This window comes from Colossoma macropomum, unplaced genomic scaffold (genome assembly GCF_904425465.1).
Source record: "Colossoma macropomum unplaced genomic scaffold, Colossoma_macropomum, whole genome shotgun sequence".
Classification (NCBI taxonomy): domain Eukaryota; kingdom Metazoa; phylum Chordata; class Actinopteri; order Characiformes; family Serrasalmidae; genus Colossoma; species Colossoma macropomum.
In genome coordinates, this window is record NW_023494794.1 from 4,897,882 (window position 1) to 4,923,348 (window position 25,467).

At 37.6% G+C, this 25,467-nt stretch overlaps 2 protein-coding genes across 3 annotated transcripts in view; one reads left to right on the forward strand and one right to left on the reverse strand.

The window, feature by feature from the left end:
• gfm2 (GTP dependent ribosome recycling factor mitochondrial 2) lies at nt 1–15,729 on the forward strand. The gene is made up of 20 exons (XM_036579939.1): nt 1–322; nt 928–1,009; nt 1,110–1,155; nt 1,668–1,765; nt 2,133–2,258; nt 3,046–3,134; nt 3,512–3,600; nt 4,271–4,331; nt 4,428–4,616; nt 5,259–5,339; nt 5,453–5,601; nt 6,539–6,679; nt 7,131–7,230; nt 8,668–8,866; nt 11,048–11,124; nt 11,835–11,973; nt 13,425–13,610; nt 14,201–14,316; nt 14,441–14,623; nt 14,939–15,729. Exons 1-20 carry the CDS (start codon nt 287–289, stop codon nt 15,065–15,067), a joined length of 2,316 nt encoding a protein of 771 aa, XP_036435832.1. The 5' UTR covers nt 1–286; the 3' UTR covers nt 15,068–15,729.
• hexb (hexosaminidase B (beta polypeptide)) overlaps nt 15,173–25,467 on the reverse strand; it is a 17,885-nt gene continuing 7,590 nt past the window's right edge. The window contains exons 9-14 of one of the 2 annotated variants that reach the window (XM_036579940.1): nt 25,243–25,329; nt 25,090–25,162; nt 19,753–19,930; nt 17,815–17,905; nt 16,087–16,191; nt 15,173–15,715 (exon numbers count right to left, since the gene is read on the reverse strand). In XM_036579940.1, the coding sequence (XP_036435833.1) occupies nt 15,652–15,715; nt 16,087–16,191; nt 17,815–17,905; nt 19,753–19,930; nt 25,090–25,162; nt 25,243–25,329 (598 nt within the window). In that variant the 3' untranslated portion in view covers nt 15,173–15,651. Of the gene's footprint in view, nt 15,716–16,086; nt 16,192–17,814; nt 17,906–19,752; nt 19,931–24,251; nt 24,427–25,089; nt 25,163–25,242; nt 25,330–25,467 lie in introns of both variants that reach the window. The other variant, XM_036579941.1, reaches the window with a different exon arrangement.

Below are 25,467 nucleotides of genomic sequence, written 5' to 3' on the forward strand. Positions count from 1 at the left end.
CTGCATGTACATTAGGATATCTTCAGAGAAGTTTCTGTTAAACAGCTAAAAGCGGCTCTGTTTTGTATAAACAAGGTTATCACGGAATGGGTGGCTTATATTATTAATTACAGACAGTTCAGTAAATAGAAATGAAGCGGCATTTTTTGTTACTGCGTGACGGTGTAATTAGTTATTTGTGACAGAGGACACAGACAGAGAGTTTGACTCTGATGAAATGGACCCGCGTTACTATCAGCGTCTGATGACTTTCTTGTAAAACCTAACTTGTACTGTCAGTCCAACAATGCAGTTTGGAGTGCCGTTTAGCGTCCTGCGAGGGGTAAGAGTCACTGTTGTATCTTCCTAAGATGCTAACTGGAGCTTTTCATCTCTGCCCTTGCAGAAAAGTCACACACACCGAAAAGCTATAACATTAAAACCACCTTCTTGTTTCTACTTTTCATTTTATCAGATCCACTTACCAAATAGGTGCACTTTTGTAGTTCTACAATTACAGACTGTAGTCCATCTGTTTCTCTGCATAAGTTACTTTGTTAGCTCATATGACTTTTTGTAAGGGTGTGTACTACTGACTCACACTTGCCAATCTTGAGAAACTTAAATAAATCAGGGCTGTATTTCAAATAAGTCTGTGTATTGATGCTGTTGCTAGAGCTGTAGTGCAGAAAACCTTGTAAGATTAAAAATTCATCTCTGTCTGTAAACTTTAATCATAATGTAAAAATCTAATAACTCAAATGACTTAATTTTTGATTACATCACCGAGCACCAGTGGGTGGGGAAAAATAATATTAATCAATAATATTTATTAACATATTGATAATCCGAGCCTGTCATACTGGGTTATATTTGGAAATGTGGAATTTTTTTTTTTTATCTGTTTTGACCAGCTCTACTACAGCATTGTGCTTGTATGGTTTTTAGTGTGTGCAACACTGCAGAAGCTGTTCTTCGCCAGCATGCGGATGGAGAGCACAATGGAGAAGGAGCTACAGCTTCCTTAAAGGTGAAAGAGACCTAAACAGTCAGATACTGAAAAAAGAGTATCTTCTTCCTAAGTCTGTCATGATGGTGATAAAGGCACTTCTTATTTACATTCTTTGCAGATGATGTGAAATCGCTTCGAGCTGTGGTCAACCCAGACATCTCAAAGTAAGATGCCATAAATAAAGAGTCTGTTGTAGAAAAATGCACTGTAAGAGACTGTGTAACTTTTATGAGTGGCTGCTGGTAGTGTCTCTGAGGCCTCATTGGTTTTAATGCACCGGCCCTATTCCTGGGGAACTTCCATATTGCATTTAATTGAATTGAATCAATTATATTATATTGGTCCCTGATGGGAATTACAACTGAGTATAACGTTAACAAGATGTCAAGAAACAAAGATTGTGAATAAAGAGAAAAAAATAAACGCATATAAAATCATAGTGTCAGTTGTTGACAATGGGAATAGTCAATCAGCCTGATGGTCTCAAGCACAAAGTTCATCCACTGTTGAGAATCAGAGACAATATGACCCTCAGTGCTCTTCATAAAGAGTGCCAGCATGTGATGTAACACTATTTTGGGATGTTTTTTAGCTTCAGTGATGTACGCACAATGACCATCATGTCTGCTTAAAATCATAAGCAAAGTAATTGTATCTGGGACGTGTTAACCTTTAGAATTCGGAACATTGGCATCATGGCCCACATAGACGCTGGGAAGACCACAACCACGGAGAGGATGCTCTATTACTCTGGCTATACCCGCGCCCTCGGAGGTAAGATTTTGGAAAAATTTGCACTGGGGATGGTGTTCTCAGACTGGCTGCAGTTTATTCCAAGTTTCCAGTTTATTAGGTACACCTTGTACCTACACAAATTGGCTATTTTATAAGCTACCCCTAAGTGTACATAATGTCCACTGTGAGCCCCTTCTAGTCCATCATGAGATGATAAATTGTGCAGCAACAGATGGGTTACAATAAGTAACTGTAAACAAAGTACACCTGTATGATAGGTATGTGTACCTAATGAATTGGTAACCAAGTTTAATTAATAATTTAAATTATTGTTATTTTGATCTCTGTCAAATTGTCAAATTTGATCTCTGTTTTTAATGCCATTGAGGTTTGTTCTGTTGTATAGATGTGGATGATGGGGACACTGTAACAGATTATATGGCTCAGGAGAGAGAACGGGGAATTACTATCCAGTCAGCTGCAGTCACCTTTGACTGGAAGGAGCACAGAATTAACCTTATAGACACACCAGGTATGAACATGCACACACACAAATTCTTGCTCAGGTTTTTTCAATCTAGTTATTATATCGCTCTGAAAGGCTCAGTCATGGTTGATAATAAATTACCACATGTACCACGTTAATCAAAAAATATTAAAAAATTGTCATCGTTAGATTTCGATTCCATGTCTGAACTGCCAAATAAACACATTTCAACCATTTATATTTTAGAGGCGTCATTGATTTATGATGTGAGAGCTCACTGATAGAAAGACGGGAAACATCAGAGCCAGGAAAGGCCTCAGAAAACAAGGCATGATAGCACCACAGCTAAGAGCTAAGGGCTCCACACACAACAGAACACGTTTCATTTTGACTTTCACTCTAACACCAATCACTTGATTTTCATGCTCTCAGATATTCTCTAAATGGGTTTAATTTTAGCATCACTTAGCTGGAACCAAGCCTCTGCTCTGGTGTGTGGCGTTTCAGTCCCACACAGAACAGGATTTCATCTTTGTGTCACTCTAACACCAGTCACTCGACTTTTGTTCTCTCAGACATTATTTTTAGAATTTATACAGCAGAGCAGCAGTTGGTCAGAATCATTATCATCTCTGGTCCAATCAGACTGCTAAAACCAACTGCATTGAAGTCTGTCCACATGGACATGCAGATAGCCAACCAGAAACCAACAAAATCCAGACAGTTGTGGCCAGCTGAACTTAACACAGATATCAGCCACTCCGTGTACGTGTGGGTGGAAGCTGAGACTATGCACTTAAAGACACACGGAGTAAATTGTGTTTCATTTCAGGCCATGTGGATTTTACTCTGGAAGTTGAGAGAGCTCTACGTGTGCTAGATGGAGCGGTGGCTGTGTTTGACGCTTCAGCAGGAGTGGAGGTTGGCCTGATGACATGACTTGTATTTTTCCAATGTGTAATATACACATAATGACGACTATGAAAGTAATTATGAAGATAATCCTACTGAATAGTCTTATCTCTTTTCCTTTAAGTTGATGCTGTCATAGCATCGCACAGAACTGACTGAGAGTTAGCACCTACTGTTCATAGTGGGAACTGACCAATTTTCCATCAAAATGGACTTTTTAAATTCAACAAATAAGTAATAATAATTGTCCACTAAAATGTGAAAAAATATGTCATATGTAAGTTTTTCCATGCAGAGGTGTTGACTTTTTTCAACAAAATGTGTAAATTGACCAGGGATGTTCAAACTTCTGTGTACAACTTGATGCATCATTAACTGAATTGCAGGCACAGACATTGACCGTGTGGCGACAGGCAGAGAAGCACAAAATACCGTGTGTATGCTTCCTAAACAAAATGGACAAACCAGGTGCCAGGTAACACATACACGTTACTCCCTGTAACATATCATCAGCTATGTGGACCTATTATATGCCCTATACATACATACATAGGTACATCAGTCTGGTGTAGGAATGTATTTTAATATAGTAACAGGTTTAATAGGCCTGTCACAATTATCACATAATTTCCTGTTGCAATTATTTGAGATTTGATTTGATTGCAATCATGTATTCATTAATCACTCACAATCGTTAATTAGTTATATCACAATGAATCTTCAGCAATGAATCATAAATCATCAGTTATGTTAGGTTCTTGGGTAAAAATGAGATGCATTTGTACTTCTTTAAGTATTTTCTTGTTTATATTTTAATTTATACTCCAGCATGTTTTTGAGGAAATGAATCTACTTTTTTATGCAGTTCCACTTTAACCACACTGAGTTACAAATCCTCTTTGTAGGGTTTCATTGTTGTTCTGTTCTGTTGGTTTAGCACCTCTGTTGCTCATGTTTCTCACTTCAAGCTTAAGCATATTATTTTAAACTAGAAGGCTCCCAGAGAGGAATAGCGCATTTACTAGATGCTAGATTTCCTTAGGAGCTATTTTTAGCCACTTTTATGTCTATGTAAATCATTGATTTATTTAATTAAAAATGTTTTTTTCCTGTTGTAACTAACCCTTTCTGATGTCCTCTCCCAGCCTGAGTTATTCTTTAGAAAGCATCAAGACAAAACTGAAGGCCAACCCTGTTCTTATTCAGGTAACTTGTACTTGTCTATCATAATACGTTTATTCTCATTCTGAACAATGTTAGACCATTTATTGATTCATTTTAATTTTAAACGGACTTTCACAGATTCCCATTGGCTCTGGAAGAGGCTTTATTGGATTGGTGGACTTGATCACCAAGCAGCGAATGACATGGCAGGGGAAATCTTGGGCTGACGATGGGGGGCGTCTTTTTGAGAGCAGAGTCCTTGAGCCCACAGATGACCCAGAGCTACTGGAAGAAGTTGACCAAGCCAGAGGAGGTCTCATAGAAAAGGTACAGCACAGCCAAAGGCAATGCTCTCCAAAACAGTTCTAACATGGCTAACTATGATTGAATTCTTTTTTTTGTTGTTGTTTCTAGGTAGAGCAGGCTATCTTGTTTTGATGCCAAAATACAGATGGGGAGACAGTAACCTGTAACAGTGATACATCAAGCAGGTTTTACCTGAATAATGATAATATTTTCTGAACTATTCTTAAAAGCACGGATTGAGACATTTTCAGCCCAAAGGTGGTTTAAACACTTTAAATTGCTGATGATTGTTGACATCACAATAAGGAAATAAAATGCGCTTAGGCTGCTTATTCCCAAGCTAGTGCTGTCATAAATGTTGTCATGTTGCTTCTCTAATAATAAACCGGCTTAGTCTTTAATATCTTAATGTGTTTCAAACCAACAGAAGAGGAAAACATGCTCATTTCTATTATAAAAACATTTTTTGAAAAGCTAGATGTCCCCAAACTTTTGACAGGCAGTTGGTGCTTTGTTCAGAAATGATTTTTGACCAATGTGGTACCAGCTTTTTTCTATCCTGATACCTCTTTTACTATTGCAATGGAATGAGGTAAACATTCAGAATCTCAGAATGACACAAACAGATGAAAATGCTAACAAACTTGTGCACATTCTATGCAGGTAGCAGATCTGGATGACGAGTTTGCTGAGCTGCTTCTAGGAGAATACGGTGACAACTTTGACGCAGTGCCCGCTGGAAAAGTAAGCCTTAACTACACCATATTGGTCGGATGGCTATTGCACTTCAGCATGTGGTTTTTCCTTCCATGTTTTGTATCAAAAACAGTAATGGAAATGCACGCTCATGTTTTCAGTTGCGGGAGGCCGTGAGGAGAGTGACGCTGGCTCGTAAAGGAGTGCCTGTGTTGTGTGGCAGCTCTTTAAAGAATAAAGGGGTTCAGCCGCTGTTGGATGCCATCACAGCATATCTTCCTGCGCCTAATGAAAGGAACCATGACCTGGTGTAGGTCCTTCCTTTCTTTAAACATGAGAAAACCTACAGCAGCTGTGGATGACTGACTGCTTTAGTAGGGATGCCAGTAGCGATGTGCTGAAATTAAACTTCTGATGACGGCCAACTATCAAATTCTTGTGCCAGATAATTAATTTTTTAGCTCACAATGATGCGTCAGTGCATACATGAACTATCAAAATATTCAAAAATCTTAAATTTTAAATTCTTCAAAGTAGTCCCACTTTGACACGGGTTTGAAAAAGTTTCACATATGCAGAGACCTTCTTGGCTGCTTGAAACTGCTTGATAGGGGGCCAATAAATAAAAATCAATAATAATAATTAAAAATAAAACAATATATTCAAAGCATTTACACATACGTTTTTGAAAAACATACATTTATATGCAAAAGTTTGAACACCCCGGTCAAATTACATGGGAAAACGCATCCTTTACAGCCAGCATACTTAAAGTATTCGGCAATTTTTTTGTGCACAATTTCTGTTTATTTGCTTAGTTTAACAGATTGTAAAAAATTAAACAAAAACTACAAAATGTGCCATAGCTTTTTCACCAGCCAAAATTGATGTTATTTTATTTATTTGAACTATTTATTATTTTATTTGCATCATATATGTGTTAGTTGTTTCCTGAATACACTGCAAATTAACAGTAATTGTGAATTAAAATGTTCCAAGGATGTGTATTATTTTCACTTAGAAAATCAACAAAATGTAAGTTGACTGGGATGCTCACACTTCTGCATGTGACTATGCATTTATTCAGATGAGCTTTGAATGTTCAGGGTGAAGAGACAGATTGTCAGAGATTGGGAATTGCTATCATTTTTGCATTATTTCCTCAACTATATGGTGCATATTGACATTTAAGGTGTCATGATGCTGACATATTACTGTAATTGTGTTTATCTTCTGTGTGTGTACAGGCGCTGGTATAAAGACGACTTGTGTGCATTAGCATTTAAAGTGGTCCATGACAAGCAGAGGGGTCCACTGGTGTTTCTGAGGATCTACTCTGGCACTATGAAACCCCAGTCCGCAATATATAACATCAACAGAAATGGAACGTAGGTCTAACCACATGCACGTCTGAAGGATTCTGATAACTGAACCCTCTACTTAACATTGTGTTTTTTAATAGCCTACTTACTGAACTACATCTGAACCATGACTGTGGCTTCCTTATCAACCTGAATCTGGACATCTGATGAAAGTCTAATTAACCCATAAAATGATCGTATGGCTAAAAATCTAATTAACACAATTTTCTTCTGTCCTCAAATGTAGTAGGTCAGCCAAATTTGGTGTCTGATGTTTGCTTTAATTTTTCATTGAAGCTTCAAGCCTTTTATCCCACCGGTTAGTAACATGCAAACTGCATGCTCCGAACTGTTTGTAGATCAGTTTGTGTAATTTAAATAGAAGTATTGGGTCCTGAAGTGACCTGAGGCATGTACAAAACACCCAAGCGTTTAGGGGTTAAATTGTATTGAATGTCATGTTTGAATTTTGCTGCAGAGAAAGAATGAGTCGTCTGCTGCTGCCGTTTGCAGACCAGCATGTTGAAATCCCTTCACTGTCTGCAGGAAACATCGCCTTGACTGTGGGACTCAAACAGGTACTGATTTTTTCCAGATGTTTGTACATATTCCAAAGCTTTCTTTTATAAACCAAAACGATATAGATTATCTCCTGTAATTAAATTTGTGTATATGTAAATTAGTATGTAAATTTGTAGATATGTAAATTAATATAGAATATTTTTCATAAGAATGTATTTCTTACACCTAGGAGTATATTTCTTTGACTTTTTCTTTGGCTTTTTTGTGTCTCTGTATGGCTTTATTTGGTGGTTTGCTCTCTTCGTGGACATCATGGCGCTTGGAGAGTGATTCTTTCCTTGAGAAAGTTATTGTGACACAAGATTTGACTTAGATTGTGACTTGTAGATGGGCATGTCCAAGTCTGCAATATAACTTATATAAGTTTTTATTTGCACTGATGAGTCAGCAACTGTATATGAAGATTGTCTAAGTTACATACAGTTGCAAAAAAAATTCCCACCAAAACAAATCTTCTCTCTACTCTGTGTAATGCAAAGATGTAGACAGTAATCTTGGATGATGATGCAAATTTAGACAAACGATTATTGTCTGCAGAATTATTGCAATCAACAGTATCATCGTGGTCTAACTGGGCTAAATCTAATATTACTCGATAATTTATAATGAACTATAAGGACAGTTGCCATGTAACACTGTTAATATCCACAGCTCTGCATGCATTTGGTTGAAAACCAAAGTATTGCCAAACTAGCCCATTGTCACCCTTCCTCTGGACAGGGTCATCCATTTTACTCTCTAGCAGAAGTCATTGTACCAGACTTTTTTTTACTTGCATTCTTTGCCGTACTATAATCTACTCTGTAAACTTTCCATATGTAGAAAGTATGTATGCGTGTAGCTAATTAGTTGGCGATGTTCCATTTTTATGGCCTATAATTTAGTCATTTCATTTGTGTACATTTTTTACTAATCATAGATTATAGTGATTCACTAAATATAGGTTAAGCATTACAGATATCATGCGGAAGGAGAATGAAAGAATGATAATTTGCGTAATATCAGATGATGACAAGCTACCGATGGAAACATGGGTAAAAACTGATCTGAAGATTGCTCTGAAGATGTTATGTGCAGTGTTAGAATTGATTATACATTCAAATACTATTCTATCAAGTAATAGTACTATTCAAAGAAATATGTGCCTATTAATGTTTTCCAAAATAAAGTTTTCATATTAATTTGAAGTATAAAAATCCCAAAAAGTTTTATTGTATTCACTACCATGTAAATACTTGAGTCACATTTGTGTATTCAGTGTAAAAGAACAGTCAAATTGAATTGTGGTGAAATTGAGATTTTTATGATGCATTGAAAATTGGAAGGTTCTGTTTTGCGTGCCTCAGTAAAGTACACACTTTTTATTAGTATATCTAGTTCTATTTCTGCCATTATACCATTATATAAATTGATTTGATGTTTGTGTCACTTAGACAGTGACGGGTGACACCGTTGTCTCCTCAAAAGCCTCAGCAGCAGCCGCAGCACGGCGGGCTCAGAAGGGTGTTGAAGAGAAGAGGGGATCTGCAGGATCAGGTCGAGAGAGCAGCAGTCTGGTGCTGGCAGGGGTGGAGGTGCCTGATCCTGTGTTCTTCTGCTCTATAGAGCCACCCACCATGTCCAAACAAGCAGGTAGTACCCCATAAAGGGAAAATACAGAACTACATAGATTATAAGAATATGAAGGTGCACCTTTAACATTAAGTGTATGTGCATATTTTTTATGAATAAGAAGAATGTCAGTGTATTGTGTGAGATCAAAGATTGACATTGTAAGGACCTTTGAGTAGCATTACAACTTTTGTTAAAGAATTAATTTACCTAACTGTTCATTTTTTCATCTTGTGGTGACCAGCAGAGGGCAGTTTGAGCTGTAATTCCATTCCATTATTTGGAATTAAAGTTTTGTCAGACTTGAATTGCATTACATAGCCATGCACCTGTAGTAAAGTTGATGATGATGATGATCATAAAAAAGACAGATACTACTTTACAATGAGATGACCCTTATAAAGGACTTATGAATAGTTTAAAATGAGTTTAAAAATGGTTGTTCAATTATAATTTGTATTAATGTTATAAAATAAGCAGTTATAACATAAACAAAAGTGCGGTAGTGACCTGTGGTTTGCCAAGAAGTGACCCCTTATTCATCTACACTGTTAATCCTCAGATTTTGCTGGTTTCTTATTTTACTTTGTGTTCTCAATCAGGCAGTATTACACCAGTCAGCTTCATCAGATGCTCATATTCATCAGACTTTACAGCTTACTGTTGCACTGTTGTGTTTTAATAGCTTATTAATGATTTTTAAAATGTTTAGGGTGTAATAAATAACCATTATTTAACTAATTTTAAACTATTCATAAACTCTTTATAGGGCTTATTGTAAAGTGGTACCAACAAGCATCACAGCCCTAAAACATGTTCAGTGAAACATTTTTTTTAAAAAAAGGAAAAGACAATTTGATTAATTCTACTATTCCTGAGTATTAAATCTTATCAGGACGTCAGAAGTCTACCTCTACACTGTTACTTCTAAGATATCTTAATAGAAAGTGATAGAGAATGATGAATATCTAAATGTGAAGTTTGAATGTACAGAAAATGAAAGTTTTCAAAGTCACGTCTGACTGTAATAATGATCAGTATTGTGATCCGAATCTAATCAACAAAAATGTCAGGAATGAACTACACAGTGTGGACTAACATGCGGCTTTACTGAAATTAAAGTGACACCAGTGTGCGATTAAAAGGTCACATCTGACTCAAGAGTAACTCTGTAGAGTCACGATCCCTCATTTGCCTGAGACATGTTTTCTTCTGTGCCACAATCTAGGTTTATTGAGGGTTTTTACTGCTTTCAGTTTATGGTGATGATAAAACGATTTATCAGAACATTTTGTGACATCACTCATCTGGCCTACATTTGTCAACAGATGTTTTGACTGCTGACACTATTAATGCTGATGTTTTGTCAGCTATATTGCATCTATAAAATTAAAAATAAATTATAAATCGAAAGTTGTATTTTATTTTTGGATATGTAAGATCAAGCCATGACTTCCTCTGCCCTGTATTAAGGAATTAAGGTTAAGGAATGTTCACAGTTTAAGAAAGGTCATTTTCAGTTCTAAAGCAGCTGGCAGTGCATTTTATTGTGTAGCCAAAACTAGCTTGGTAGTTTATGTGTTACACTACTTTGCAACAAAAAATACCATAGTGCTTTACTTTGTACCACGTTACTTTAACACTGCTTGTGAGGATGGTTTACACTGATGATGATATATTTTTTTGGTATTGCTCAAAAGGCTCAGGAAAGCATGTGGTTTGGGTCCATTAGGTCCAAAGCATGTGACATTGGGTCCGTTTTAACTCTGTCTCACTAGGGCTGAACAATTTGGGAAAAATATCTAATTGTGATTTTTTGGATCAATATACAGCTGTATTGTATATATGCAGCTGTGATTTAAATTGCGATTACTTTCTGTAAATGGAAGTTAAGGCCTGTTATTTTAGCAGAGAATATCAGAACATCCACTTTTTCTGGTTTGAGACTTGAACACTAACAATGCCAGACTACCAGTTGCTTGTGGTTGTGATGTTAGAGCATATGTTTTTTAGTTGCTTCTGATTGGTCTAACCCTTCTACAGGCAGTTCAAAAGCTCTAAAATTAGGTTAATGCCCCCCCTATAGGCTATAATTAAAATTGCAGCTCTTGCAATTTGAAAATTACACTCTTTTTAATCGTGATTTTGATACTAAAATGATAAATCTTTCAGCCCTGTTTCTCACTGTGCTGCTGTCAACAGATCTTGAGCATGCGTTAAACTGCTTGCAGAGGGAAGACCCCAGCCTGAAAGTCCGGACAGACCCTGACTCTGGACAGGTAATCATATTCACTCATTGTGACATCCTCTTCATAGCCCTGAAATGTCTCTCTGAGATTAAACCTTGCTGGTAAATATACACTGAGTTGCCAGTTTAGTAAAATTGATTGTAGCCCATCTGTTGATGCGCAATTTGTCAGCCCCCCTCTACCCCGTCTATCAGTGGAAATAAACAGGCATAGGTCCACTGTTGACCAGATATTATTTGGGTGGCAGGCCATTCTCAGCACAACAGTGAGACTGGCATGGTAGTAAGTGCTGTGCTGGTAAGAGTGTATCAGGTGCAGCGGTGTTGCTGAGGTTTTCACAAATTTTGGCAACAAATACCCTTTAAATAGCACCCAACTAACATCTGGTCAGCACTGGTCTGCTTTGGTCCCTTTTCATTGACTGACAGGAAAGGGGGCAACCAGAAAAATAGTGTATCAACAGATCACAGTCAGTACTTATGAACCTACAAAGTGCACCTGTAGCTGGTACAGTTGTCAGTGAGTGTAGATACAAGGTAGGTATTTCTAATAAACTGGTCAGTTAACATAACGAAAATTAGATCAAATCATGGCGAATCACATGATCATTCTGGGTAAATATTGTTGGGGTCAGTTTAATTTCAGACAGGCCTCATATACTAACATCCTCTTCCACATATGTCCTGTTTATTCATGTTCTCCCTCACTCCCACATGTGTGTCCCATATGTGTGTACATAGACAATTCTTTGTGGTATGGGAGAACTTCACATTGAGATTTTGCACGATCGCATTAAGAGGGAGTACAACATCGAAACCCACTTGGGACCCTTACAAGTGGCCTACAGAGAGACCATCCTCCAGTCAGTAACTACTACAGGTAAGACTACAGACTAATCACAACAGGGTTATAATGTCCAATATCATTGAGACATGAAATGCCTAAAGACAGCAAGCACAGATTCACTGCTGTATAGGTGAAATGACCATATCACAGAAAAAAGTTAAATAAGAGTTTGATATGGTGCAGTTTAGCCACCCTTTCCAGTGGTCCATTCTGCTTTTTGATCACAATATAGGACAACCAATCAGAATGTAACTAAATTAAGTAATTTACCTATTTTAGATTTAAAGGCACAGTAGTAAAAGGAGACTGTTTAATATTAAGGGAAAAAAGATTAGATAATGGTAATTTTAGAATTAAAACCACATGAACATTATAAGCAAATATGAAAGAGAAAAAGAAAAAGAAAATACAAGAAAAATGCAGAATGTGGGTTTAACACATGATTTCATAGCCATTGATTGGGTCAAGAAAAAAAAAAAACAGGAAAAAACATCTTTATGGTAGTTAGGCAGAAGTTTGTAATGCTAAATGTAGAAAGTTCAACCTGCTTAGAAATGTCACCTTTCAGCAGCACAACACAAACACCTTTACTGCAGTGGTTATAAATGGCGAGGTGAATGACTTTGAGAGACCTAATTAGAGACCTGACCTGAATCCAGTTAAAAGACTGAGGCACTGCGCAAATTGCCATGAAACTGACTTTTAGCAACAAAAACGCTTTATGTGACATCATTTTTTTTGCAAAATACATGTTCCTGCATACGTATTGGTTTATTGACAAAGAAAAGTATCTCATGTATATATTTTACTATCAGAACTGTTATGTGAGAGATCATATTTCTGTGCCTTAGAGTTGAATGGGGAAAAAAAGTTGTGAACATTCATATAATGTTTTTGCAGTTTTCATTAACATAGCCTATTTTGACTAACCTTTTGAAGCATTAAAACATTTTTTGTAAAAAGAAGGTAATTTGGATGGATTGTGGCTCATAAGCATCCCAGTAACCCTGACATTAGTATTGAGGGTAGTATTGTCAGATAAATGTAAGAAATAAATAGCCAAATTGCAAAAATGTGCAAAATGGCACCTAATATTAACCCTGATGGCTTATAAATTTATAAAATGCTGAAGTTATGAATACATTATGAATTGCCATTTTACAAGAGGAACATGTTTAGGACTTCCTGTAACCAAACTAAATGCATCGGCACACGCAATCCACAGCATAGACTTTAAAACTGTTCTATACTGTACTGAGTTGAAAGATTAAAGGTTGTAAAAAAACATTCCCAAGGAAATAATAGATTATGAAAGGCTATTGTACTGTTTTATGGGTGCAATATGTTAGCATAATAAACCCTGAGATCTCGGTAAGTTGTATGATAAGGATTGAGAGAAATGAGAGAGGTAATATAATGCACACTTATGCTGTGCTTAGAAACTATTGCAAAGATATTGGAAAAGGCTGTTGTGTTTGTTTCAGACACTCTGGATCGCACGCTGGGTGAAAAGAGACATATTGTAACTGTAGAGCTAACTGTGAGCCCCTGGTCAGAGTCTGCTACTGGCACTTCCTGTAACATTGCTTATGACGAGGAAGTAGAGGCCCAGATTTCTGCAGAGGTCAGAGAAGCAGTGGACAATGGTGTTCAGAGTGGTTATCTGCAAGGTAAGTAATTTGCAGTCATGGGCTTAGTCTGAAAGTGCAGCTCATCTACTGCACTATTCAGTGCACAGTTTTGGGAGTTTGCCATTTTGCTGTGGTGTCTGAAAATATAGACATCTCGAGGTGAAGTCTGCAGTTGGAGAGTAGAGATCTTGCTAGGTCTGGTATGCATAGGCTTCAGTGCTCATTAATGCACATTTGAGACAACCTGAGCAGGCTGCACTAACATGTCATAACTTACTGACCCAAGCAATGTGACACCTTTGAATCTTATGTTTAAAAACAGGAAATAAAAATTTGTATATCACTTCTCTGGTGCCGTGGCATCTCTTCATGTGTTAATGCAAAAATAAAGTATTTTATTGACTATTTCAAGGTAAAGTAATAGTGTGCTGAGACACGCTTTATTTATAAGTGCTGTAGCTTATTTATGTTTTTAAATTGATCTGAAACCTGCACATAGGTAAATGTTTGTCACAGCTATGTTTAAATTGCCTTAAATTTACATACATATTAGCAAATGTAAAGTCAGTGAGACACAAATGGCACCCCAGTCATAGAATACTGTGTGAAATCTTGGTTTTCGTGTGCAGGTCCCATGCTGGGTTACCCTGTGCAGGGTGTAAGCACTGTTATCCGCAGTGTGCATGTGGAACCAGGCACCTCGCTGGCCATGGTGTCTGCCTGTGTCTCCCGCTGCATGCTTAAGGTATTCTTTCTTTCATGTCTGTCACTCTCCATTAATCAAGAGAGCTTTACTGAGAACTCCTGAATTGTGAAATCTATGTCGAAGTTTGGGCATAAAATAAGGCTGTGTGCGTGTGTGTGTGTAGGCTCTGCAGCAGGCAAGTGGGCAGGTACTAGAGCCTGTGATGTCTCTGGAGGTGACCGTTGGGGAGGAGTATCTGAGTTCAGTGCTTGGTGATCTCGCCCAGCGCAGAGGATGTGTCCGTGACATCCAGAGCCGCCATGACAACAAGGTGCTTTTGGCCACTGTCCCTCTTGCAGAAATGATGGTGAGTGGGAACTAATGGTCTTGCTTTGGTCACTGTATGTCTGTCTTAAAATCCTATTTTTATTTATTGTTGTAATAGAGTTTTTCCATTACATTTTTAGAATTACTTCCACATTTTGTCCCCCTGTGTCACTATACACAGGACTGACATCAGTCAGCTACTTGTTTCTATAAAAGTTACTGCACACTGGTTCTTTATCATTGGTCTAAATCTGTCTTATGACATCCAGTTGTTTGGTGTTCTAGAAGTACTGATAGTGCTTGCAATATACATAGTCTATAGCAATTTTTTTACTAGTTTATTACTTTTCTCCAGGGCTATTCAACAGTTCTACGCACTTTGAGCTCAGGGACTGCCACCTTCTCTCTGGAGCTGGCTAGCTATGAACCCATGAACCCCCAGGCTCAGACCTCACTGCTCAACAAGATGGCTGGACTGTCCTGATGTTACTTCCTTTGGTGTTGTACCGCTCTTGTGGAGATGACTCTTTGACTGTTCAAAATGTATGTCATTTATTGAGATGATTCTTTGAGTGTTCAAAATGTATCATTTATTGAGATGAAGTTCCCTTTTATTCACTAATTTCTCATGTTATCACAGCAATGTAGAGTTACACATCAAAACAAGTGGATCAGAAAATTGTCATTATAAATTACTGATGCAAAAGAGATCTCTACTTAAAACCTGATTGACAGATGTCTAACATAAGCCCAGAAGTTGAGGTTTCTTTTGTGTGGAATAGATACAGCATAACAGTATCTCAACATACAACTGTACTAAACCAACAGTCCTTAAAAATCAACAGCTGAAAATTTCTCTTTACTAAAATGTACTTTTAGGGTGGTCCCTCATACACCATTTTTGAACCAAAAAAAAATTCAAACCAAAAGCAAAGTGCTGCATTATCAGGATACATACATCTTTCTTATCGTGAAAGTTCACAGCAAAAATCAACTAAACTGTCTCAGTGCACACAGCTGATAGGAATGAATGTTGATCATTCAAGTAAAAATGGTCCCACTTTGAACTCAGTTGCCACTGTACTCATGAGGACAAAAGCCCACATACAGAGGTTCTGCAGGTATACCTCTCCTGGGAAAACAAAAGGTGATTAAAAATGAAGGACAGCACATAATGGCTAATTTAGGACAGCAGTATTTGTCAATAATACAGCAGAAGAAATAAATAGCTCTGCTGCCTCTAAAACAACTGTACATGGAGCCAGCATTGCTGCACCTGCACACAGCAGTGGCTCACATACACAGACATATTCTGACTAATAAAAGGTCATCTACTTTAGCCAAGTAAAAGTGTCAGTAAAGAGTCAAAGAAAGATATCAGCCAGGTGAGCAGACATTACCAGTTACCTCAGCAACATATTGTGCATCATTTAAACAATGAATGAAAGATTAATAATAAATGCACTTCAGGTCATTTCAGTCCCTTGGTGGTTTCAGACTCACCTGACCATGCGGCAGCGGTGTTTCACCAGACGATCATAGGCGTTGCCGATGTCTTTCACATTCTCATCACTCCATAGCCTCTCTGCTACCGCACTGGCTCGAGGCCTGTGAAGAAACAGACCACACTCTTCACTGTTGTTCAATCAGCACAGAGCTCTCCAAGAGTGAAGTTACTTTACAGTCTTCAGGCAATTGTGTCAACTTTAAGATTTGAGGGGAGGCGATGGCAACATTACACTGCAAGCCTTTTGATTTTTCTTCAGATCTGATCTCAGCAGCAAGGCACACTGGACAAGGATGGTGGTAATACACTATTGGTCAGTAGATTATTTCATTGGTTATTTAAGCAGTCCAAGTCCACTGATTAACTTGAAATGGTACAAAAGGTAAGCAGCGAACTGCCAAAATTAGCAATAAACTGAAAACACCAGTTCTACAGCGATGGAAGTAAATTAAACTTTGAAAGTGGATAAAAACAATTCCTACAGATGTCCCAACTTTTGTCTAACGGTTTCCAGCACCATCGAAAGGCACTTGAAAACCAGAGGAAACTGACAGGAAGAGCTCTGGCAGAGAAAAAGCCCCAAAAGAATCGCAAGGAAAGTTTCTGAGAGTCAACAGCTTAACATTGGTTGAAATAAGCACCTCAGTTTCAGGGGTGAAGAGAAGTCTTTAAGCTACTGATTTAGGTGAATGGCAAAATAAGAGGCTTCCCTGGACCATGCAGCACTGCCTGAAGTCTGGAAGAGCATAATGTAAACCAATGAATCAAAATTTGACATTTTTGGTTTATTACACAGGGTTTTTGTGAGGTAAACTATCAAACGAGGAGGTAGCATGATAGCCTGGGGCTATTTTGTTGGATTCAGAGTCTGCAACAGAATGACTAGCACCCTGAATCAAAAGGACTACCACAGCATTTTGCAGCGAAATGCAATACAAAAATGAGGCTACTTTGACTCAAACGTTTATATTGCATTTTGATTCAATGTATTCAAAACTTTCTCTCTAATTGTTTTGTTCTACGCTTTAATTTCATAGGACACAGACATTACACAGCCTAAATATCCACAAACCTGGACGAATGGGTGTGTTCTAGATCTTTTGACTGTAAAACACAATTTTAATCTGCCTGTTCTCATGAAGGTCACATGGCCATAAATCAGATATGTCTGACTGTAAAGTGACTCAAGCTCTGTTTTGAAAAGATCAGATTTTTGCATTCGCACAGCTCTGAAAACATCAGATCTGTACTAAGGCAAAATTGTCACTTGGTAATATGAACAATTGCTTGTGTATGACTTAAGTGCTAATAAGCATGTTCCCCTCAAAGATTAAGATATGATATTTATACCCTAAATGAAGACCTTCAATGTCTGAAGTCTGCTTCTTTAAGTTATCAACTGAGCTAGGATGCTAACTCAGCTAATCAGTAATTGATGCTTATACCCCGACAATTAACACTGTGCAAGCAATATGCCCAAAATCATAAAAACGCACAAAATTCTGAACAAAATTTAGGTTGCTACTGTCCAGTCTTATTGATAATGTCATACAGTGTCAGAAACCACATGAGATAAATTGAGACAAGCGTGTAATGATTTAGTCATGCAGTCTGTAAAATGCTATTTGCTAGCTTCAGTGCAAAACTAAAGAAGCAGACTTCAGAAACCAAACATGTCTTGGTAGTAACGGGAAATTGTGTAAAAGGATGGGATATGGTCATACCAGAGACGGGGGGTGAGGTTGGTGGCATCCACATACTCCCCCCAAAGACAAGCCTCTCCACCAATCACAAGCTTCTTCTGCTCTGCTGTGCCTAAAAGGTCAGGAAGGAAATAAATGACAAAAAAAAAAAAACCTCTGTTAGTTCTCACTAAATAACAGTAATGTCAAAAGCTTTTCTACAAAAATGCTATGCTATGAAAAAAATAAATAATAAACAAACACCACAACACTAGTACTATCAGATCTAGATCTACTATCAGATTCTACTATCAGATTTGGGGGGGATCAGATCTCATTAAAAAAGAAAATCTGAACATTTCTGACTAACTTCAGACACAAATGCCAAGTCATCCACATAAGAGTTAATTGAGTATGCTTTCAACATTTCTAGACCATTGTAAGACCATCCACTCTCACTGGAGTGCCACTAACACAAGCCCAAAACCACTATTACTGAAGAGCTCTGGTGGAGTAAGGCACAAAACTGGAGAAGCACAACTACTAAAACTGATACACTAACAATGATGTACACAGCCAAAGTTTTTCTGCACACAAATGAAAGTGTTCCAGTACGAAAACAACACATCTCTCACCACTAAATGCTCAGTAAATCTAAATCCTTGCATGATTCAGTTTGTTGCTACAACTAGAACTCACCTAATATGCACAAAGCCCTAGACTCCACAAAATCAGAGTACTAATACTGGGTAAAGTAAAAATCACAATTTTTATTTTCTGCGATTACTCAAGATGCTCCTGGTGAGTTGTGTTCTGCTGCATGAACGTATTCATGTGATCTAAAAAATGTGAATCAAATGGGGGGGAGGCTGATCTTTAACCACATTGCAATAAAATGTTAACCTGTGTGTTTAATGTATAACTGCTGTGTAACTGTGTAATCTAATATGGTATTTTGTGTTAAAGGGTGGGCGATATGACAAGTATCATAATATTTTCACAATACACATCACAATATTTTGTTATTTAGTTCATGAACATGGAACAGCCAAAATACAGGAAAAACAGTAGTGCCACAGTAAAAAGTGCTACAAAAGACCTGTGCACTGAATGTATGCAAATGAACACACATTTAGGAAGGATAAGGAGGGAAAACTAAGAAACACGTTAAAATAAGATTAAGGCATAAATGGCCCAAACAATACTGAACAATACTCAGACGATTAATCCTTGAGCACAAGAAAGCAGTGTTTATGGTAAACAGCTAGTCACATTAAAGATGAGTCAAGCAGCTTATTTTAAAAGGAGGAAGAAAAAAAGAAAATACTACATGTATATGTAGAAAGTAAAGCACTGAGCAATAAGCTACTGCTTACTGAAGAGATAAACCGCTTTGTATTCTTGAAATCTATGTTGCAAGACTTGTTCTCTTTGCCAAAAACCAATAGTTCCCATGACTGAAACAACAAACACCACAAACTTAAATGATTAAAGGGATTGGAAGGGTAAAAAGGCTGTCCCTGATTGGCCAATTAGGGTCAAGCTTGTGGCCAAAGAGCTTTTGACCCCTAATCCAGAAAACAGTCCGCCTTGGAGCAGGTTCAGCATGCAGCAAAAGCTGCCAAGGTCACACAGCCCGGTAAAAAGGGATACATGGATGTGTGACAATCTGGGTTAGATTAAGCTAAATTAGGAAACCAAAAAAATCCCACAGCGCAAGACAGGCCCCCGATTACTATTGATTATTATTGTTGCTTACAGAGCATGTACTACTGGACTAAATCTGTTGTTTCTACAATACATGCAGCTGTTCAGTGTTCTAGAAGTTCTCACAATATCCATGATTTTCAGAAATCACGATAATGATGTAGTCATATGGCCCACCCCTACAATACACTGTGGATTTAACCTACAATGCAACCTATGTCTGAACCAATATATAATTTTTTTTTCCGTTGTATCCTTCACATTCCCACACACCATTGAAGTTCTGAGGGTCAGCCTTGTAAATGCCCAGCCAGTCTTGGCCATAGCTGATGCGGTTTAGGTACCAGGGAGAGGAGAGAAGGGTTTGGAACCCAGCCGCTGTTATCCGTGCCATTTCATCGTGGTACGGTGGCTTCTCCTTCCACACGTGGAGCTGCGTGTCTGCTTTCAGCTACATACAGACACACAATCACAAATTTGCAAATAAGCATGCTGGGATGACAGATGCAACAAACAGGTGGAAGAAAGGACACTGCCTGTTTCTTTTGGTTTTAGGCTGTTTTCACACCTAGTTCATCTGCATTTGACTTTGGGTTTTGGGTGACATTCTGTCTTTTACTATTTGGTTTGGTTGGTTTTACACTGCAATAGCTGAAGTCCACCAAATAATACGCATAGGTGTTGCGTTCTTTGACTGGGCAGGGATACGGCAGGGATACAAGCACTCATTTACTTTCATATTTGTCTCACTCAATTATCTACTTTTTACTTTAACTTTCACTAGATAAAATAACTTTAATAAAATATATCACCCATAATGTTGCATGAAAACAGAGATGCTTAGTAGCTACAGTACCTGACCTAGTTTTTTTTTATGACTGATTTAGTTTGAATATGTACCAGCTGACAGCGCTAACGTGTTGTAAAATTTTGTATTTTTTATTTTATTATATTTTATTAGAAGTAATCTCGTTTGGAGCAGACCATCATAAAATTGGGTTCCTACCAGGAGCAAACTACACTACAGTTTGCTTGGAAACAGACCAACGATTTTTGGCAGACCACTGTTTAATATAGGTGGAGTGCTCAGACATGTCAAAACAGACCGAACTAAAGAAAAGCTGAACAGGGTAGGTGTGAAAGCACCCTAGGGGTACCATCATCAATACCAGTTCACCAAACTGTTGTAAGTCAGACACAAAAGGCACATTCACACACTAAATGCTAAATTCATGTTGCAGCAACATGTTAACATGATGCTGTCTGTTTTCTGCATCTTACTGCCACCACACTTAAGGTGTTTTTCCACTGGGCAGTACATTACAGGTCAGTATGGTTCCAAGTCCGAACCCAGAACTATATACCCTTGCCTGTATACGTTTTGCGTTGCATACATGCATTTGGTTTTATGTAAAGAGTCTCACGGACTCTGCACAGCTGCACATTTTTTTTTAAATGGCAGTCACTAACAACTATATTTGACCAACCCAGTGGTTTGCATCATTAGTAGCTCCACCCATAAGTTCTGGCTCAGTACACTTGGGACCCAGCGAGAAGGATAACCAAACTCGGCACCTGTGCCCAGGTATAGCACAGAAAACGACGACAAAATTCGTGATCACAGATTTGTAACAGTACCTTACCAGTACCTTACCATTGCCATGCTGTGTTGCCTGCCCAGTGGCAACACAGCATTATATGGTGTATACATAGAGCATTTATATTTCTTGTATCAAAATTCAGCATGAATGTGCATGTGCCTTAAGTGCAATAACAGTTATGAATTTGAAGATGCTCCATAAAGACAGAAGCATACTGTGCCTTACTGCCAAGCAGTGAGATGCAGGCCACATGCAGCGAGGGTGAGTGGAAGAAGTGTTTTCAAAAGTGGGCAGAGTAACCTAAACCCATACTCAAGTAAGAGTGAAATAATTAAAAACTCTTTAGTAGAAGCACAAAAGTGCTCAAGTACCAGTGACAGCAGTAAAACTTCTAGTATCTACTTCTAGTAAGTTCTAGTAAACTTCTTATGATTTTGCTTTACTTTGTCTAGAATGAAATGACAAACTTGAAAAGCTAGATATGACCACACACAAAGCAGTATAGATATTAAAAAATAAATAAATAAAAAATATCAAAGTAACAAAAAAATTAAACCCACAAATGCCTAAAATGCAACTGAAGTTCAAAGTAGTTACAAAGTAGTCACCTTCACCACAAATATACTTGAGTACATGGAACTGGTTACTACCCACCTCTGGTTGTCAACTGTAGTGACAAACATCACAAAACACCTAATACAATATGCATGCGTGAAAAACAGCAACAGGATAAGATTATGCAAAAGACTGCAATAAGACGTTAATCATAGGTTCAGTTTCACTAAACTGCTCTAGGAATATCTGATATTCAACACTGATCTTCTGTCACTAGACAGATGTAACAGTTTAACCGGAGAGACGTTAAGTGTCACAGCAGTTAGTGGAATATCTTTAATAAATCTTAATCACTTATGACTCACCACCTTACAAATAAAATTTTAAATGTTTTATAGAGTAGCACAACTGAAGTAGCCTCTGCAGTTACTGATGTTAATCACAAAAGCCTACAATTTAAGTATATAAGAGTCTGTTTACAGCTTGCATTAACATGTGTTGTGTTTCTGGATCGTATCTGGATAAACTTTGGATTTCCTTAAAACTGGATTCCCTTAAAATGCATCAACACGTACATTGCTTCAGTTTTATTTTTTGTTTACTCTTTTCTATTATCACACAAGTGGACAAGCTTTGCCTGGATGCTTTCATCAGCCTAGAGTGCATGTATCAAGTATCCTCCATCTTTCATTCTATTGTTTCGTCTCTCACCCGCTACTAAGTATTCAGCAAATGCTGAATGTAACTGTTCAAAGATAACAAAAGTGCATTCTGTTTACACTTGTGTTAAATGCGGTCAAGATCTGCCTCTGACCACCTTGTGGTTTGTGCGATCCAGTCATAATTCAATCACCGTGCATCCTGGGGGTGTTTATACCTGGCTTTTAATGCAGTCAAGTGAAATCTGAGTGTGATCTGTTCACAAAAAACGCATGTTAATGCAAGGTGTAAACAGGCTCTATGAGGTCTATGTAGTTTTTTTGCTTGCTGCATTTTCTGTATATGTATTTGCCTGCTGCTATTTTAAGTATATGTATTACAGTGAACTAATCACTGTTGAATAATCATTGCGGAAGTTCTTACAAAACGCCTTAAAAAAGATTAGTAAAGGATGAGACAAGGTGGACGCAGGAATGAAGCAGGAAAGAGGAGACAAGTCTTACATACACAGCATATCAGCACTGTCACAATACCTCTAAACTAAAAACGAAGCACTTAAGTTTCTATGCCGGTTTCCTATATAGGTTTTAAAAAAAAAAAGAAAAAAAAAAGCACATTTTCAATACGTATCAAAAAATAGAATTTGAAACCAAAATTTTAACAGGGAGAGGGGCTTATATTGTGTATGCACCCACACTTAAATTATCTTGGAGGATTCTTATTCATCTTAGTATAAGAATAGAGTTCTGTAGAGTCATTTAACATTAACATACAAAACATCACAAATCTAACTAAATCTTGATCTCAGAATTAAAAATCGTATATTGTTAGGTCTCTAGTATGTGCGCCTGTAAATGGTGCATATGATGCCAACACTAACATTAATCATAACATGAACAGAGGGCACATATTCAAGCAATCCTTACTTTCGATGTATCAGAAAATGTATCGTAACGAGAGAGTATTGTTACACCCCTAACAAGTCTTCAAGACCAACAACTAAAGATAAACTACAGCTAGTCCACAACTAAACTGTTCAAAAGAAGCAAATAAAGAAGCTAAATAAAATTCTCCAAGCTCAGTGATCCCTTCACCCGAGAGTGTCTTAAAATGGAAGTCTGGGAGTGAAACATAGGCTGAATTTCACGCACAAAAAAATTCTAGAGAAATCAAAGCCTAACAAAGAAAATGTCCAAGTAGTACTACAGCCAGTACAGACACATCAACATCCACCCAATCCCCCTGAGCCAGTTCTGATATACTAGGTAGGAAGGGAACAAAAGCTACTACAAAAGAATCCTTTACCATCTAATTCTAATTAAAATAATTAGTAATTCTAGTATGAACACAACTATTTCAGGTTGCTAGCTAAATTAACTTAGAAGTACAGTTATTGCCTTTGTTTTGCTATACCATCATATGCAAATTATGCATCTCCATATTTCATTTACATACCATGGCCATGAACTGCCCGCAACATGGCGGAACTGTATTGTACTGTACTGTACTGAGTGCAGGGTTGCACTGCCATGTCAAATACTAAGACTAGTGTTATTCATATGCATTTTAAATAATTAACGTAATACATGTTCAATACTGTCTAAAAATGTATATTTTGGAAATTGGAAGTATTAGGTAAACTTAGCAGTGCCCACTAAAGAGTTAATTAGGCGAGCTTTGTTGCTGTGTAAATTAGTGTAACAAAGTTGGCATGTCAACGTTGGCCGTTACGTTCTGGGGATTATGACCAAATTTCTCTGCTTCCACCCCTCCACCTCCACCCACCCCCCCCCAACTGAGCTACACATGAGAAAATATCGAATTCCATCATGCCTTTGTTACTGCCAGCAATAACCAAGGATTAAGATATCTGAATGAACCAATTTCATTGAAACAGTAAATATGCACTGTTTTTCCAGTGCTATTGTAAACCACTAGGTCAATGAGCACACCAACCCTCAAAACTGAGCGGCTCAACCGTGTAGTACTTCTTCCAGTCCTGTCCATAGCTAATGTAGTCCAAGTACCAAGGGGCGGAGAGAATGGTGGTGAAACCAGACCCTGTGACATTCTGAAGCTCCTTGTCCACATTGTTGTTCATCCACACTTCCACGACTGTGTCACTCTTCAACTGCAAGCACATAACTTAAAAGTTGTCTTACATAAATAAATAAAAAAGCCTATTTGCACAAGCACAAGCGCAGAATGCTGCATACAAAAGGTTGCACATTGACAGGTTAGCAAAGCGGCATGCACTGGAAGTCGATCATTACTTCCAAAGTTTGCATAATAGGTTATAATGAAGTTTAATTAAGATAAATCAGTAAGGCGAACCCTCAACCTGATTTTGGATTCATTTATCTATACATAATTACACAGCATCCCAAGACATCAATTTGCATTGATGAAAGTGTTGGTCACTTGAAAGTGTTGGTCATTCTGTGTTTAGTCATCTGACAAATAAGGATATTGGCTACAAAAGTAATTTAATACTGTTTTGTAAAAATGCTCAGGAGAAACCTGAAAAAATAATTGTGATGCAAAGCAACAAAAATTATTTGTTCAACAGATTGTAGATATTTATTCTAAATAGGTCTGCAAAACATTTCCTGATGGAAAAATGATAATATATGCTTTTGATTTTCTTTGCATCCAATGATCATTTTCACCTAAAAAGTCTCAAAAATGTATGACAGTGTTAAGAAATAAGACACTGAAGTCATAGCTGGGGATTTTGACTTCATCATCTATGATCAACATAAGCCAGTCTGTCTAGAAAAAGCTACACTCTTACCTTAACTCCATTGTCAAAGACCTCCTGCCACACCATGTAGCCTTTATTGGTGGTACTCACAATGTCAAGAAGCCTGTAGTTAAAACCACACATTAACTACAACATTTTGGATGCTTTCCCACTTGATTTTTCACAAAGAGTGGGATCTCTTACCGTTGGATATAGTAGGATTCAAGTTTTTTGTAGTCCTGGCCAAAGCCTTGCTTTTCCATGAACTTCTGAATGTCAGGGTTTGACTTCCTAAAGATAAGATATGATTGCCTATTTTTAGACAAGTTCACAATTCAGCTACAATGACAGCTTTATTTGCTTGGTTTGTATCAAAACAAGGGTAGCAGGCTCAGCACTTTCAAAACCATACAAAGCATAAAGTGTCTC